This window comes from Anolis carolinensis, chromosome 4, assembly GCF_035594765.1.
Source record: "Anolis carolinensis isolate JA03-04 chromosome 4, rAnoCar3.1.pri, whole genome shotgun sequence".
Taxonomy (NCBI): domain Eukaryota; kingdom Metazoa; phylum Chordata; class Lepidosauria; order Squamata; family Dactyloidae; genus Anolis; species Anolis carolinensis.
This window is the reverse complement of record NC_085844.1, coordinates 5,219,585-5,234,904: the sequence shown is the minus strand read 5'-3', so window position 1 is coordinate 5,234,904 and position 15,320 is coordinate 5,219,585. Positions and strand designations below refer to the sequence as shown.

Below are 15,320 nucleotides of genomic sequence, written 5' to 3'. Positions count from 1 at the left end.
TAAAAACATCAGGAAAAGTTTGGGGTCTGGTATCTGGTCAAAAGCAATCCGTTTGGAGCGGAAATTTAAGTTTTCACTACAAAGGTAGCCTCAGGCTTCTACAATAATAATAAGAATAATAAGAAAATCGCACAGACAGACTACAAACAGAGGCACAACTATGTGGCCCAAATGATTCATTGGAACTTATGCCTCAAGTACCACCTGCCAGCAGTAAAGAACTGGTGGGATCACAAACCTGCAAAAGTATTGGAGAATGAGCACGCAAAGATACTGTGGGACTTCCGAATCCAGACTGACAAAGTTCTGGAACACAGCACACCAGACATCACAGTTGTGGAAAAGAAAAAAGGTTTGGATCATTGATGTCGCCATCCCAGGTGACAGTCGCATTGACGAAAAACAACAGGAAAAACTCAGCCGCTCTCAGGACCTCAAGATTGAACTGCAAAGACTCTGGCAGAAACCAGAGCAGGTGGTCCCGGTGGCGATGGGCACACTGGGTGCCGTGCCAAAAGATCTCAGCCGGCATTTGGAAACAATAGACATTGACAAAATCACAATCTGCCAACTGCAAAAGGCCACCCTACTGGGATCTGCCGCATCATCCGAAAATACATCACACAGTCCTAGACACTTGTGAAGTGTTTGACTTGTGATTTTGTGATACAAAATCCAGCATATCTATCTTGTTTGCTGTGTCATAATAAAATAATAATAATGTCATATAATATGTCATACGTCTTTGTGTCAATAATAATGATCATTATTATTGACACAAAGACATAGTATGACATATTTTATGACATTATTATTATTATTATTATTATTATTATTATTATTATTAGGCTGTTAGGAATGGTGGGAGTTGAAGTCCAAAACACCTGGAAGCCCCAAATTTGCCAATGTCTGATCTAGACCGTTAAGTGTTGATGGACTATAATTCCCAGGTCGTATTGAAGAATGCTGGGAACTATAATCCGACATCTGAAGAACCATACGATTCCCACCCCAGAAGAATACAATAACATAAAACATATTTTAGTAAAACACGTTTATTAAGAATTCATGTGCAAACTTCACAATTTTAGACATAGTGCAATAAGTCACATTTTTTGGATACTAACTAATGAGCTGAATTTCCCATAGAACAAAACATGCAATATAAACCAACGTTTTATTTTTTGTTGGTTCACTTTAATTACTGCAACTAGAATATTGAAAAACCAGCTTTTCTGGGAAACTTGCAATCAATCTCAGCCTGGAAATCCTTTTCTTTGGTTATCAAAACTTATCATAATAAATCTGGCAATACTCTGTATTGTTCTGGGACATCGTAGCTTATTAACTTATGCCAGGCTTATATTGATACAAAAAGGGTCTCTCCAGGGTGTTGGACTGCAATTCCCAGCAGCCTTTGCTAGTGTTGAGGAATGCTGGGAGTTGGAGTCCAACATCTGAAAAATATTAAATTGTGCCAGGCTTATATTGGTACAAATAGGGTATCTCCAGGTATTGGTGGACTACAATTCCCAGCAGCCTTTGCTAGTGTTGAGGAATGCTGGGAGTTGGAGTCCAACATCTGAAAAATCACTACCCTGAGATAGATTGGGATAAAAGCAGTGATTCTTTTGTTGTAAAACATTTATTATGTATTTATTATTATTTGTAAATTATTATTTTATTATGTATTATTATTTGTAAAAATAGTACAAAAAAGCCTGCAGATAACACATATCGATATGCATTATTATGTATTTATTATTTGTAACGTATTATTTTGTCATGTATTATTATTTGTAAAAATAGTACAAAAAAGTCTATCTAGATAATGCATATCGAAGGGAGCAAATAGAGGTAGATGAGGTTTTATTGATTATATATTTAATATTTTTTATTAATATTTGTAAAAATAGTTTTAAAAAAGTCTATGCAGATAACATATGTCGAAGGGAGAAAATAGAGGTAGAGGAGGTTCTCGTTTACATAAATTAGAGAAGAATAGATGTTTTCAAAGTCCATACAAGAAGCCACAAGAATCAAGTTGCAGTTGTAGCTTGGCAATCGTTTGAGTATATAATTCTAGACTATCATAAGATACTAAATCAATAGATGTCCTCTCTTAGTTGGAAAAGAGTAGTAAAAGTGACAGGTCATTTTTGACATTCTTCGACAAGAAAACCAAATCCGAGAGGACACTTCTGCTTAGCTGACATAAGAGGACTGACCGGATTCATGGACGTGGCAATAGCTGTGTCCTGCGATGGCTCTCTTCCTGCACGGATGTCCAGTCCGGGTGACCGCTTGGCACCGTGGCCTTGGAGAGGCCGAGCAAGTGGACCTGAAACCAAAAGGTGATCGTCAACAAGAAGTCTGGGCAAACTTCAGCCCTCCAGGTGTTTGGACTTCAACTCCCACAATTCCTAACAGCTGGTAGTTTTTCACAGATCATGGAATTGGAAGAGACCCCCAAGGACCATAGTCCAACCCTATTCTGTGATGCAAGAAGACACAATCAAAGCCCTCCCGATAAGATATAGGCTGGGTGGCTATCTATTTATTTAATTTACAGTATTTATATTCCGCCCTTTCTTCTCACCCCGAAGGGGACTCAGGGCGGATTACAATGAACACATATATGGCAAACATTCAATGCCAACAGACAAACAACATATATAGACAGACACAGAGGCATTTAACATTTTTTTCCAGCTTCACGATTCCAGCCACAGGGGGAGCTGTTGCTTCACTGTCCACTCATGGCTGTATTTCCTCATTCCTTTCCTCATGTTTTGCTGGCAGTTTTATGATGTTGTAAATTAGTTAAATTAGCCTCCCGCATAAAGCGTACCTAAATTTTCCCTACTTGACAGATGCAACTGTCTTTCGGGGCTGCATAGGTCAACAGCAAGCCGGGCTATTTAATGGTCGGGGGCTTAACCCAACCCAGGCTTCGAACTCATGACCTCTCGGTCAGTAGTGATTTATTGCAGCTGGTTACTAGCCAGCTGCGCCACAGCCCGGCCCTATATCTTCTTGAATTGTTTTTCCCAGAATTGGACACCATATTATTCTGGTTCAGGTCTGACCAAAACAGAAGAGAGAGGCACTATTGTCATGGTTTGCAAAGGCACTGTGCTGTGTGTGTTAACTGGAAAATGAAGTGCATGAAGCCGATTGGCTGTGCCTGCAAAGACCTGGGGATTGATTTGATACTCTTTCTGTTCTGCTGCTGCAGAACCAGTTTGGATAAGTTTTTTCAGGTGCTGACTGAGTACTGCTGGTAAAGGGAGCAGTGTACTTAGAGAGGCCTTGCTATTTTGAGGCCTGTTTGCTGATGAGAATAAAGGGTGAAGAACCAGGACTGTATTCTTCTCTGAAGCAGATTTGTGGACTGAGAAAGGACTGTTTATGACTGTGGACTTCTGTAAGTGATCAGAGGGACCATTGTAAATACTGTTTTGTTTTGTTTTTTGATCTCTTGGAATCAGTAAAGTTCCTGCATTTTTGTCCTGCAAACGTGAGTGGCATGTTATTGTTCTGCAGGTGACTCTGGATAATGGACACACATAAGAGCTTTCATTTATCATCATCAATCCGTAATAACTATGACTTCTCTCAGTCTGGACATGATACTTCTCTAGCCAGGCTTAGCACAGCAGGCTAAACCGCTGTGCTGCAGAAAATCCTGCTGATCGAAAAGTCGGCAGTTCGAACCCGGGTCGGGGTGAGCACCCACAGTCAGCCCCAGCTCACCTGCGCACTTAGATCAAAAGCAGAAATGTGAGTAGATAAATAGGTACAGCTTTCAGCGGGGAGATAATAAAAGGTGCCCTTAAGGACATTGATCGTGACTATACTGCACCACCGGGGGCTCCTATTCCACAGATATATATATATATATATACACACACACACACACACACACACACACACACATACACATACATACACATACACACACACTCCACTTGCTTCATTGCCGACAGAACCTCTGAAGATCCCAGCCAGAGATGCAGGTGAAACAACAGGAAAGAATGCTACAGGAACATAGCCATACAGCCCAGAAAACTTACAGCAACCTCAAAATGTATTATTATTATTACTTCTATTACTACTACTACTACTACTGTTGTTATTATTACCCCATGATCTATAGTTAGCCATCCATTGCTACGAAACAACACCCAGGGTCCATACTTACATGTCACTGGCCATGGACTCATTGGGTGAAGAGCACCTTGAGATGGGCAGCGAGTAGAAGGACGAGCCCAAATGAAGGTGGTGGAATCTGTCCAGTGGGACCTGCCAGAAAAATGCACAGGTGGAAGTGAAGATATCTGGAAGAGTTATTATCATGGAGAACAGGGGTCTCCAGTGAAGCATGATCTCCAATCCTTGTTTCCACAGCAAACCATTTTTCCCCAAATCCAATACCTCCAAAAATACCTCTTTTTTGACGGAGCGGGACAAACTGGGACGGCGGAGGCTCATGGTGTGGGGAGAAGGGCCCTGGGGAGGTTTCCCATCTACTGAGAACAGCGTGGTGCTTCCTTGTCCTCTTCTTTGGGGAGGAGGAAAGACATCGGCACCTGTCCTTGAGGACTCCGTTCCCAAATGGGTTGCATCTGCAAGACAAAATCAGGATGTTGAAGGTTGTGGAAATAAATAAATAGAGGAAAGGTGTTCTTACCATACATCAAGGGAACTACTGACCGCATAGGCAAATTGATGAAGAAGCACAACCTACAAACTATCTACAGACCCACAAAGAAAATCCAACAAATGCTACGGTGAGCGAAGGACAAGAGGGATCCTCTCTCCTCTGCAGGAGTCTACCGTATCCCATGCAGCTGTGGTCAAGTCTACAGAGGGACCACCAAACACAGCATTGCCCAAACAAGAGTCAAAGAACATGAAAGGCACTGCAGACTCACTCAACCACAGAAGTCAGCCATAGCAGAACATTTGATGAACCAGCCTGGACACAGGATACTATTTGAGAACACAGAAATGCTGGACCACTCCAACAACTATCATGTCAGACGACACAGAGAAGCCATTGAAATCCACAAGCATGTGGACAACTTCAACAGAAAGGAAGAAACCATGAAAATGAACAAAATCTGGCTACCAGTATTACAAAACTCCAAAATCAAAACAGTAGATGGGAACCAACACAATGAAGGCTTGACTGAACAAAGGATGCCCCCCAGGCAAGAGACAAAACATTTCCAATGCTAATTAGGGTGATTAACTGAAACATTAATGCTGGCTCCCAGTGACAAAGGACTCTTGCCACACCTTGGACTCTCCACAGATATATATTCTTTCCTTTCCTTACTTAGTTTATCCATACCTCACAAACTCTGAGGATGCCTGCCTTAGATGTGGGCGAAATGTCAGGAGAGAATACTTCTGGAACATGGCCACACAGCCCGAAAGACATACAACAACCCAATAAATAGAAGCTTTACCAGTTTCTGAATCAAGATAAACCCTGCAGTATAAGAAAACATCACTTAGGCTTGTGTAACAAGTAACAGAATCTTTACTTCAGTTCAAAAGTTCAAACAGGGCAACAATATATACATATGTCTTTCTGAATTCACACAGAGAACATAGAGAATAGTCTCTTTAAACAGTTTTAAATATGCCCCGTTTACCTTATAAATAATTAGGTTTCAGAGAGTATGACAGTCATTTCCTTCCTGACCAATTTCCAGTTAGCGCTCTCTTCACTCTCCGAGATGAAAGTGGCAAATATGCCTCATTTGTCTAATAAATAATCAGGCTTCAGAGAGTATAACAGCCATTTCTTCCCTGACCAATTTCCGGTCAGCTGCTCTCCTCCCTCTCAGAGATGAAAGTTTGCCTCAGCACCAAGCTAGAGACAGCAGCCAATCGGAATTCTGGCTCTTGACTGGCTCAGCCAATCAGCTGTCGACACATGTCCTTTCCAGTTAACTCACCACATCATGGTGCTTCTTTTACAAATCCTCACAAAGGACACCATTAAAGAGACACAGAAGGAGATGCATTTCGCCCATCTGTACCAGGCATGGGCCAACTTAGGCTTTTAGGAATTGTGGGAGTTGAAGTCCAAAACACCTGGAGGGCCAAATTGGCCCATGCTTGCCTTGCGCTACCTTTTGCTCACCTGACCTGTAGCTCGACTCTTCCAACTCTTCTAGCTCTTCTTTCAAGAAGTCAACATCGTCATCTCTGGAAGATAAGTAGGCTGGATAAAAGCCAAAGACTATTGGAAATCCCACCATGTTTTGTCACTAGTTTCCCCAAAAAGATGGGTGTGATCTTTTTTCCAACAATAGGGATATACTCGGATGGGTTATATCGTTATTCTGCTAAGTTTCCAAGAATTCATCTAATTTTCCCTCTTACGGCTGCCCCAAATTGGCACTGGTCAAATCTTGTGGCAGTGAGTTCCAGTACATCTTTAATAATTTTGGCTAGCTCACCATTTAACTCCATTGACTGGTCTCAGGTTCAAACATTTCTATTCTATCTTGCCTTACATCGAGGGTTGAATGAAAAGTAATGCCTCCACCTTCGTAACTCCTCAACAGATGGCAGTCCTGGTATGTGGCAGGTCCTGGCTTGTTTATTTATTTATAGTATTTATATTCTGTCCTTCTCACCCCGAAGGGGACTCAGGGCGGATTACAATGAACACATATATGGCAAACATTCAATGCCAACAGACAAGCAACATACAGTATAGACAGACACAGAGGCATTTTAACATTTTTCCAGCTTCACGATTCCGGCCACAGGGGAGTTGTTGCTTCACCATCCACTAGTGGCTGTACTTCCTCATTCCTTTCCTCGTATTTTGCTGGCAGTTTTATGGTGTTGTAAATTAGTTAAATTAGCCTCCCCGCATAAAAGCGTACCTAAATTTCCCTACTTGACAGATGCAACTGTCTTTCGGGGCTGCATAGGTCAACAGCAAGCCGGGCTATTTAATGGTCGGGGGCTTAACCCGACCTGGGCTTTGAACTCATGATCAGTAGTGATTTATTGCAGCTGGTTACTAGCCAGCTGCACCGCAGTAGACTACAGCTAGTTCCATTTGGAGGGAAGCCTTAGCATTGAACGGTTGTGTTGTTAAAGTGCGAAGTTGTCACGACCCAGGCTGCAGAGCACCAATAACCATACACAGAGACCAGAATCTATCTAATATCTTTATTAAGGAAATATATAAAGTTAATAAAAACAAGTATAGAAAATAGTCCAGAAATAGACCTTTCAGGAAAGGTCAAAATTAGTCCAAAAAAGCAATGTCCAATATGAAATATTAAGGTCCAAAGTTGTAATCCAATAACCGAAACACTCACTTGCCAAGCAAGTGAGGGGAGATGACAAGGTCCTTTAGTCCATGAACTTGAGCAAGGCTAGGAAATAACTTGATTCTTGGCACACAAAGCTTGATACAAGGCAACAAGGAAACGAGGAGCAAGAACAAGATCCGTGGTAATTACTTGGCAAGGTCCGGGAAACAAGGCAAGATCCGGGGAGAAAACAAGGCTGAAAACGAGGCTTGGAACAAGAACAAAGGCTTGAGAGCAGGAGTAGCTGTCCACACACGCTGCTCCGGTAGCTGACGAATTGACTCCGCAAGATTCCTTCGGGAGCAAGGAACCTAAATAGGCCTCGTTTTCCCACCAGAGAACACTTCTCTGGGGAATCAGAAACGAAAGTCAATCTCTGTGTCCAGATGTATGACTCCCTAAAATTTCTCATGGGAGCAGGCTTAATCATCTGAATGCTTTGCTGCAATTCTCAAACTCCTGCAATTAGCCTGCTGCACTCCTTTTTGCTGGAGATAATAATTACGGCGCGAAAAAGGGGGAGAACTCGACTCAGGGCTTGTTTGGCAGATTTCTGGAAGACAAGCCTCCTGCAGGTGCAAAGGCTCAATTTCTGGCTGAAATGGTTCCTTTTCTGGCTGAAATGGTGGAAAACCCAAGTTTTCCTCTTCATCAATCACAACAGCACTAGGAATGGGACTACATGGCCCATGAGTCATCACACTATCCCCCTCCTCAAGCCCCCTCTCAAACTGGGACTCTCTCCGCGAGGCGCGAGGCCGCGGCTTGGCGGGATAGGTCTGATGGAAGCGGCGGGTTAGATCAGGAGCATGAACCGTGGAAGCGTCTTCCCAAGAGCGTTCCTCGGGGCCAAAACCCACCCAGTCAATGAGATATTGCAGGCGGCGGCGGTGAAAGCGAGAATCCAAAATGTCCTGAACCTCGAACTCCTCCTCTCCGTCCACCAAAACAGGGGCGGGGGCCGGCCGGTCTGCATCAGGACGCACACCATCCGCCGGAAGGAGCAGGGAGCGATGAAACACTGGATGAATGCGCATAGAGCGCGGGAGTTGGAGTTTGAAAGTCACGGGGTTAAGTTGCGCCACCACTGGGTAGGGCCCAATGAAACGGGCATCTAACTTCCGGCAAGGGCGATGGGAGGGCAAAAAGCGAGTGGACAGAAGAACCCGGTCTCCTACCTTGATTTCGGGGCCCGGCTGGCGATGTTTGTCAGCGTGGCGTTTATAGTCCTCCTTGGCTTGGTCCAGTTGCTGGAGCAAAAGTTGTTGCACCGCTGTGAGTTCCTGCAGCCAGTCCTCTGCTGCGGGAACTTCTGAGTTTTCAATGACAGGAGGAAAGAAACGTGGATGGAAGCCGTAGTTTGCAAAGAACGGGGTTTCTTTAGTTGAAGCCTGGACCCCATTGTTGTAGGCAAACTCCGACAGCGGTAACAGGGAAGCCCAATTGTCCTGTTGGTAGTTCACATAACAGCGAAGGTATTGTTCCAAAGTGGCATTGGTGCGCTCAGTTTGCCCATCCGTTTGGGGATGGTGAGCCGAAGATAAACGAGAGTCTATGCCCAATAGTTTTTGTAGTGCTTTCCAGAAACGAGAGGTGAATTGGGACCCACGGTCTGTGACCAAACTCTTGGGCAATCCATGCAATCTGAAAACATGTTGAAGGAATAGATCTGCAGTCTCTTTGGCCGTGGGAAGGCCATCACAGGGAATGAAATGGGCTAACTTGGTAAAAAGGTCCACCACCACTAGGATCGTGGTGAATCCACAGGAAGGTGGTAGATCAGTGATAAAATCCGCAGAGATTATTTCCCATGGGTGGGATGGGGTAGGGAGGGGATGCAGAAGCCCTGAGGGCTTTTCCCTTCTTGTCTTGGAGCGCTGGCATACTGGGCAGGTGTTGACATATTTTTCCACATCCTTGCGGATCTTGGGCCACCAGAAGTCTCTTAGGATCAAATGCATGGTTTTGAATAGTCCGAAATGCCCTGCTGGCTTGCAGTCATGACACAGACGAAGTGCTTTTTCCCTGCCCGGTCCTGGGGGGATGTAAACATGATTTCTATAGCAAAGTAGCCCATCCTTGAGCGAAAAGGGAAAACGTAGTCCTTGGCGAAGTTGGTCCTGTGCCCAAGCATCTGCTTGCTTGGTCTGGGCTGGGGTTACATAATGAATTTGGAAGTTAAAACGTTCAAAGAATAAAGCCCAGCGTTGTTGCCTCTGATTTAGCTTGCGGGCAGTTCTTAGATGCTCTAGATTCCGATGATCAGTATGGACTTCAATGGGAAATTTGGCCCCTTCTAACCAGTGTCTCCAAGTTTCAAAGGCTGCCTTTATGGCCAAAAGTTCCTTTTCCCAAATAGTGTAATTTCTCTCTGGCGCGGTCAATTGACGGGAATAAAAGGCACAAGGATGGAGATGATCTCCCACTGGTTGTAGGAGTACAGCCCCAATCGCCACATCGGAGGCGTCCGCCTGCACGACAAAAGGGGTTTCAGGATCTGGGTGCTGAAGGATTGGCTGGGACGTGAATAATTTCTTTAGTTGCTGGAACCCTTTCTCTGCTTGATCTGTCCAGCGGAAAGGCTGTTTCCCACGGATGCAGCTGGTGATTGGGTCAGACCAGCGGGCAAAGTCTGGAATGAATTTGCGGTAGTAGTTCGCGAACCCCAAGAATCGTTGCACCTCTTTCTTGTTGGTTGGCGCCCGCCATTCCAATACTGCTGCAACCTTTGCCGGGTCCATGGTGAGCCCTAGTGGCGAGACACGATATCCCAGGAAATCTACCTCTTGTAGATCAAAAGCGCATTTTTCCAACTTGGCATAAAGTCCGTGGTCCCGCAATCGTTGTAACACCATTCTGACGTGATTCTCATGTTCTGATTGTGATCTAGAAAACACCAAAAAATCGTCCAGGTAGATAATCAGGAACCGATCTAGATAATCCTGAAAGATATCGTTGACAAAATGCTGGAACGTTGCGGGAGCTCCACATAAACCGAAATTCATAACCAGGGTTTCGAATAAACCGAATTTTGTCTGGAAGGCAGTCTTCCACTCGTCCCCTTCCCTGATGCGAACTAGATTATAAGCTCCTCGAAGATCCAGTTTGGTGTAAACTTTAGCCCCTCGAAGCCGGTCTAAGAGGTCTGAGATCAAAGGCAGGGGATACCGGTTTCGTTTAGTGATATTGTTCAATGCTCTATAGTCCACCACCAAGCGTAGGTCCCCTGACTTCTTTTTCACAAACATCACTGGGGAAGCGGCTGGGGATTGAGAGGGTCTGATAAACCCCTTGCGGAGGTTTGTCTCTAAGAACTCCCTGAGAGCTTCTTGCTCTGGTTCAGTCAGGGAGTAGAGGTGTCCTCGCGGAATCGGGGCCCCCTCCACCAAGTCAATGGCACAGTCATAAGGTCTATGTGGGGGTAGTCTCTCGGCTTCTTTTTCATTGAATACATCCCAATATTCTGAGTACTTCTTGGGCAAGGTGATGATGGGTTCAGCGTCTGTGGCATGGCAGACCTTGGCTACAAGGCAATGGTTTTGGCAATATTTTGAAGCAAACTGCAGTTCTCTGTTGGACCAGGAGATGCTTGGGTCGTGGAGTGTCAGCCATGGAATTCCCAAAATCACAGGGAAGTGGGGAACCTCGGTAACAAAGAAGGAAATCTCTTCCATGTGTTCCCTTATCCACATTCTGGTGGGTTCCGACCACTGGCTTACTGGACCTGTCTTGAGGGGGCGGCCATCGGTGGCTTGCACCACACGGGCGTTCTTGAAGTCGTGATATTGTAATCCCAGAGAGTCGGCATACTCTCTATCAATGAAGTTGTTTGTGGCTCCTGAGTCTATCATGGCGTGGACCATGACGGGTCCTTTTTTTACTGACCACAAGGTGACCACTAGGAGAAATAGGACCCCGGTTGGCGGCTCTTGAGTGGGTTTTTTGACCGGGTTGGCGAGCCTCTCTACGCCCGGTCGCTGGCTTCCCCCGCCGGCTGTGCGCCAGCCGCCTCAGACGTCTTCGTCTCCGTGGAGGACGCCGCCGCCAAACGAGCGGCGGGCTTCCCTTTGGCTGGACACTCTCTGGCAAAGTGGCCCCCGTTTCCGCAGTACCAACAGAGATTTAGGCGTTGGCGGCGGGCCTTCTCGGCGGCATCTAATCTGGGACGCACATTGCCCAACTGCATCGGCACCTCCTCGCTTCCTCTGGGGTATGGGGCTGGTGGCGGGGGTCTCCACACTGGACGCGGCTGGACGCCGGTGGGAGCGGGAGGTTTCGCTCCAGCCCTGCCGCTCTGGCCTCGGACCCATTGTTTTCTGTTGGCAAGCATGACTTCAGCTCGTAAACATTGATCAATGAGTGCTTCAAGAGAGTGGGGAGGATCCACCTTGGAGATTTCCTCCAGCATCTCGATGTTGAGACCCTCCCGAAATTGTCCTCTGAGGGCTATATCGTTCCATCCGGTGTTATGGGCCAGCACTCGGAACTCGGCTATGTACTGGGACATGGGTCTGTCCCCTTGGGAGAGGCGCCGGAGTTTGTGGCCGGCTGCCTCCAAATTGTCCTCAATCCCCCAAGTCGCCTTAATGTGATCCAAGAATTGTTGCGCTGATCTTAGATGTGGGGAGTCTTGGTCGAACAGTGCCGTCGCCCAGTTGGCCACTGGCCCGTCCAGGAGACTGTAGATCCACGCCACCTTGATGTCTTCTTGGGGAAACTCGGCATTACGGGCCTCTAGATAAGCCTGGCATTGGCGACGGAAAACATGAACCTTAGAAGCTTCTCCAGTAAACTTGGTTGGCAGCGCCAGGGCCGGGAGACGGATTCCGCGTTCCTTCAATCCCCTTATTTCTCCCTCCTGCGCATTGAGCTTATCCCGGATGCGGTCCACTTCATCCTTATCGATGGTGTAGCTGAGTGGTTGGGCCCCCGGCCCGGCTCCGGTAGACATTCTGGCCTAGGTTAATTGGTGCTTAGGGTGGCGGAGTCAAACTGTCACGACCCAGGCTGCAGAGCACCAATAACCATACACAGAGACCAGAATCTATCTAATATCTTTATTAAGGAAATATATAAAGTTAATAAAAACAAGTATAGGAAATAGTCCAGAAATAGACCTTTCAGGAAAGGTCAAAATTAGTCCAAAAAAGCAATGTCCAATATGAAATATTAAGGTCCAAAGTTGTAATCCAATAACCGAAACACTCACTTGCCAAGCAAGTGAGGGGAGATGACAAGGTCCTTTAGTCCATGAACTTGAGCAAGGCTAGGAAATAACTTGATTCTTGGCACACAAAGCTTGATACAAGGCAACAAGGAAACGAGGAGCAAGAACAAGATCCGTGGTAATTACTTGGCGAGGTCCGGGAAACAAGGCAAGATCCGGGGAGAAAACAAGGCTGAAAACGAGGCTTGGAACAAGAACAAAGGCTTGAGAGCAGGAGTAGCTGTCCACACACGCTGCTCCGGTAGCTGACGAATTGACTCCGCAAGATTCCTTTGGGAGCAAGGAACCTAAATAGGCCTCGTTTTCCCACCAGAGAACACTTCTCTGGGGAATCAGAAACGAAAGTCAATCTCTGTGTCCAGATGTATGACTCCCTAAAATTTCTCATGGGAGCAGGCTTAATCATCTGAATGCTTTGCTGCAATTCTCAAACTCCTGCGATTAGCCTGCTGCACTCCTTTTTGCTGGAGATAATAATTACGGCGCGAAAAAGGGGGAGAACTCGACTCAGGGCTTGTTTGGCAGATTTCTGGAAGACAAGCCTCCTGCAGGTGCAAAGGCTCAATTTCTGGCTGAAATGGTTCCTTTTCTGGCTGAAATGGTGGAAAACCCAAGTTTTCCTCTTCATCAATCACAACAGCACTAGGAATGGGACTACATGGCCCATGAGTCATCACAGAAGTATGGAACCCTGCGCAGACGGTCGGTCAATGCCACTTAAGCAATGTGCAGACACCATCCAAAGGACTCGGTGTCACAGTGGATGATGAAGCAGCAGCTCCCCCAGTGGCCAGAATCAAGTATACCCTCATGAAGCCGGAAGCTGGAAAAATGTTAAATTGCCTCTATTGTCTGTCTATATGTTGTATGTCTAACAATGGCTTTGAATGTTTGCCATGTATGTGTGCATTGTAATCCGTCCCGAGTCCCCTTCAGGGTGAGAAGGAAGGGCGGAATATAAATACTGTAAATAAATAAAAAGCAATAGGAAAGGGGCATTCAAAAGTTAATAGTCCAAATAGCTAAGTTCTGTTCAGAAGTGACAAGATACTGTATATACTCGAATATAAACTTAGTTTTTCAACCCTTTTTTAGGACTGAAAAAAAAAACCTTCTCAGCTTATACTCGGGTGAGGTTCCTGGTGGGTTTATATTCAGGTCGGCTTATACTCAAGTATATATGGTATATTTATTATTTTTCTCTATTATTATTGGTATTATTACATTTATTATTTTACTCTATTAATTATTATTATTACATTTATTATTTTACTCTATTATTGTTGTTACTTTTACATTTATTTTACTCTATTTTTATTACAGTAGAGTCTCACTTATCCAACGTAAACGGGCCAGCAGAATATGTTGGATAATAAGGAAAGATTAAGGAAAAGCCTATTAAACATTAAATTAGGTTATGATTTTACAAACTAAGCACCAAAACATCATGTTATACAACAAATTTGACAGAAAAAGTAATTCAATATGCAGTAATGCTATGTAGTAATTACTGTATTTACGAATTTAGCCCCAAAATATCATGATATATTAAAACATTGACTACAAAAAATGCGTTGGATAATCCAGAACGTTGGATAAGCGAGTGTTGGATAAGTGAGAGACTACTGTATTAATAATACATTTATTATTTTACTCTATTTATTAATACATTTATTATTTTACTGCACTTATTATATTATTATTACATTTATTATTTAACTCTATTATTATTAAAAGAATACATAAGCACATAAACATTGAAGAAGATGAAAATAATGATTTAATCAGAGTTGAACAGTCATATCTTAAATTACAGTTTGATGTAAAGATTCAAAAACATTTAAACTACTGAGGCCTCAATTAATGTAATTTTATTGGTATCTCGGCTTATACTGGAGTCAATGTTTTCCCAGGTTTTTTGTGGTAAAATTAGGTGCCTCGGCTTATATCCGGGTCGGCTTATACTCGAGTATATATGGTACATGGAAAAATCAGGAATCAAAACATATCCATAAATCCATAATCAGGAATTCAAGAACTTCTTTCAAAACATGAATCCAAGAAAATGAATACAAGACTTTCCCAAAAATCTTAGACATAGACATGAACGTGGAACAAGACCAAAGTTCTTCACGGTAAGGCAGCGTAGCCTGCTCTGCCCCTAAATAATCCTTTAATTTAAGGACCCCACAGTCATGAAGTCATGCCTTTGCCATCTGTTCTGTTGCTTCAAAGATGTCGCACTCTGTTGTTTCTCACGGTCTCTGTGTCCTCCATAATCTGACTCTCTCCTTCTGGAGATCGAGCCTCAAACTGCTAACTTTATGTGTGTTCCCAGAGGAAAGATCTCTCCCTTCCATCTCCTTATCTTCCATTGTTAAGGAACAACTAGGAGAAAGGTTCTCCCTACCGTCTGATGCTCAGCATCTCTCTCACTAGACACAGACACATTCTCCCAGGCGGAATCCTGATCTAAAATCCTCTCATTGGAAAACCCATCAGTTCTTCTTACCAGGAGAGTGTATAGCGGAACCAGTAGCGTCCAGTTAACACCATGTGCAAAAAACTCAGACCAGGCAGAGGAATTGAAAAGAACAAAGGAAACTTTACTCTTGTTTGTTGAGTTGAAATCAAATAAACAGTTCTGCAATCGTACAATGTTCATGTAGTTGCATAAGATCAATAACTAATCAATCAGCATCAATATATACAGCATAGCATACTCAAATTACTACTTGACC

At 44.3% G+C, this 15,320-nt stretch overlaps 1 protein-coding gene across 2 annotated transcripts in view; it reads right to left on the bottom strand.

Moving 5' to 3' along the window:
- Positions 1-1,037: 1,037 nt before the first annotated feature.
- The window catches only part of LOC103280807 (protein brambleberry), a 36,092-nt gene continuing 21,809 nt past the window's right edge, over positions 1,038-15,320 (bottom strand). For both annotated transcript variants that reach the window (XM_062979932.1, XM_008120916.3), the window contains exons 10-13: positions 6,161-6,225; positions 4,450-4,628; positions 4,205-4,305; positions 1,038-2,341 (exon numbers count right to left, since the gene is read on the bottom strand). In XM_062979932.1, the coding sequence (XP_062836002.1) occupies positions 2,206-2,341; positions 4,205-4,305; positions 4,450-4,628; positions 6,161-6,225 (481 nt within the window). In that variant the 3' untranslated portion in view covers positions 1,038-2,205. The remainder of the gene's footprint in view (positions 2,342-4,204; positions 4,306-4,449; positions 4,629-6,160; positions 6,226-15,320) is intronic.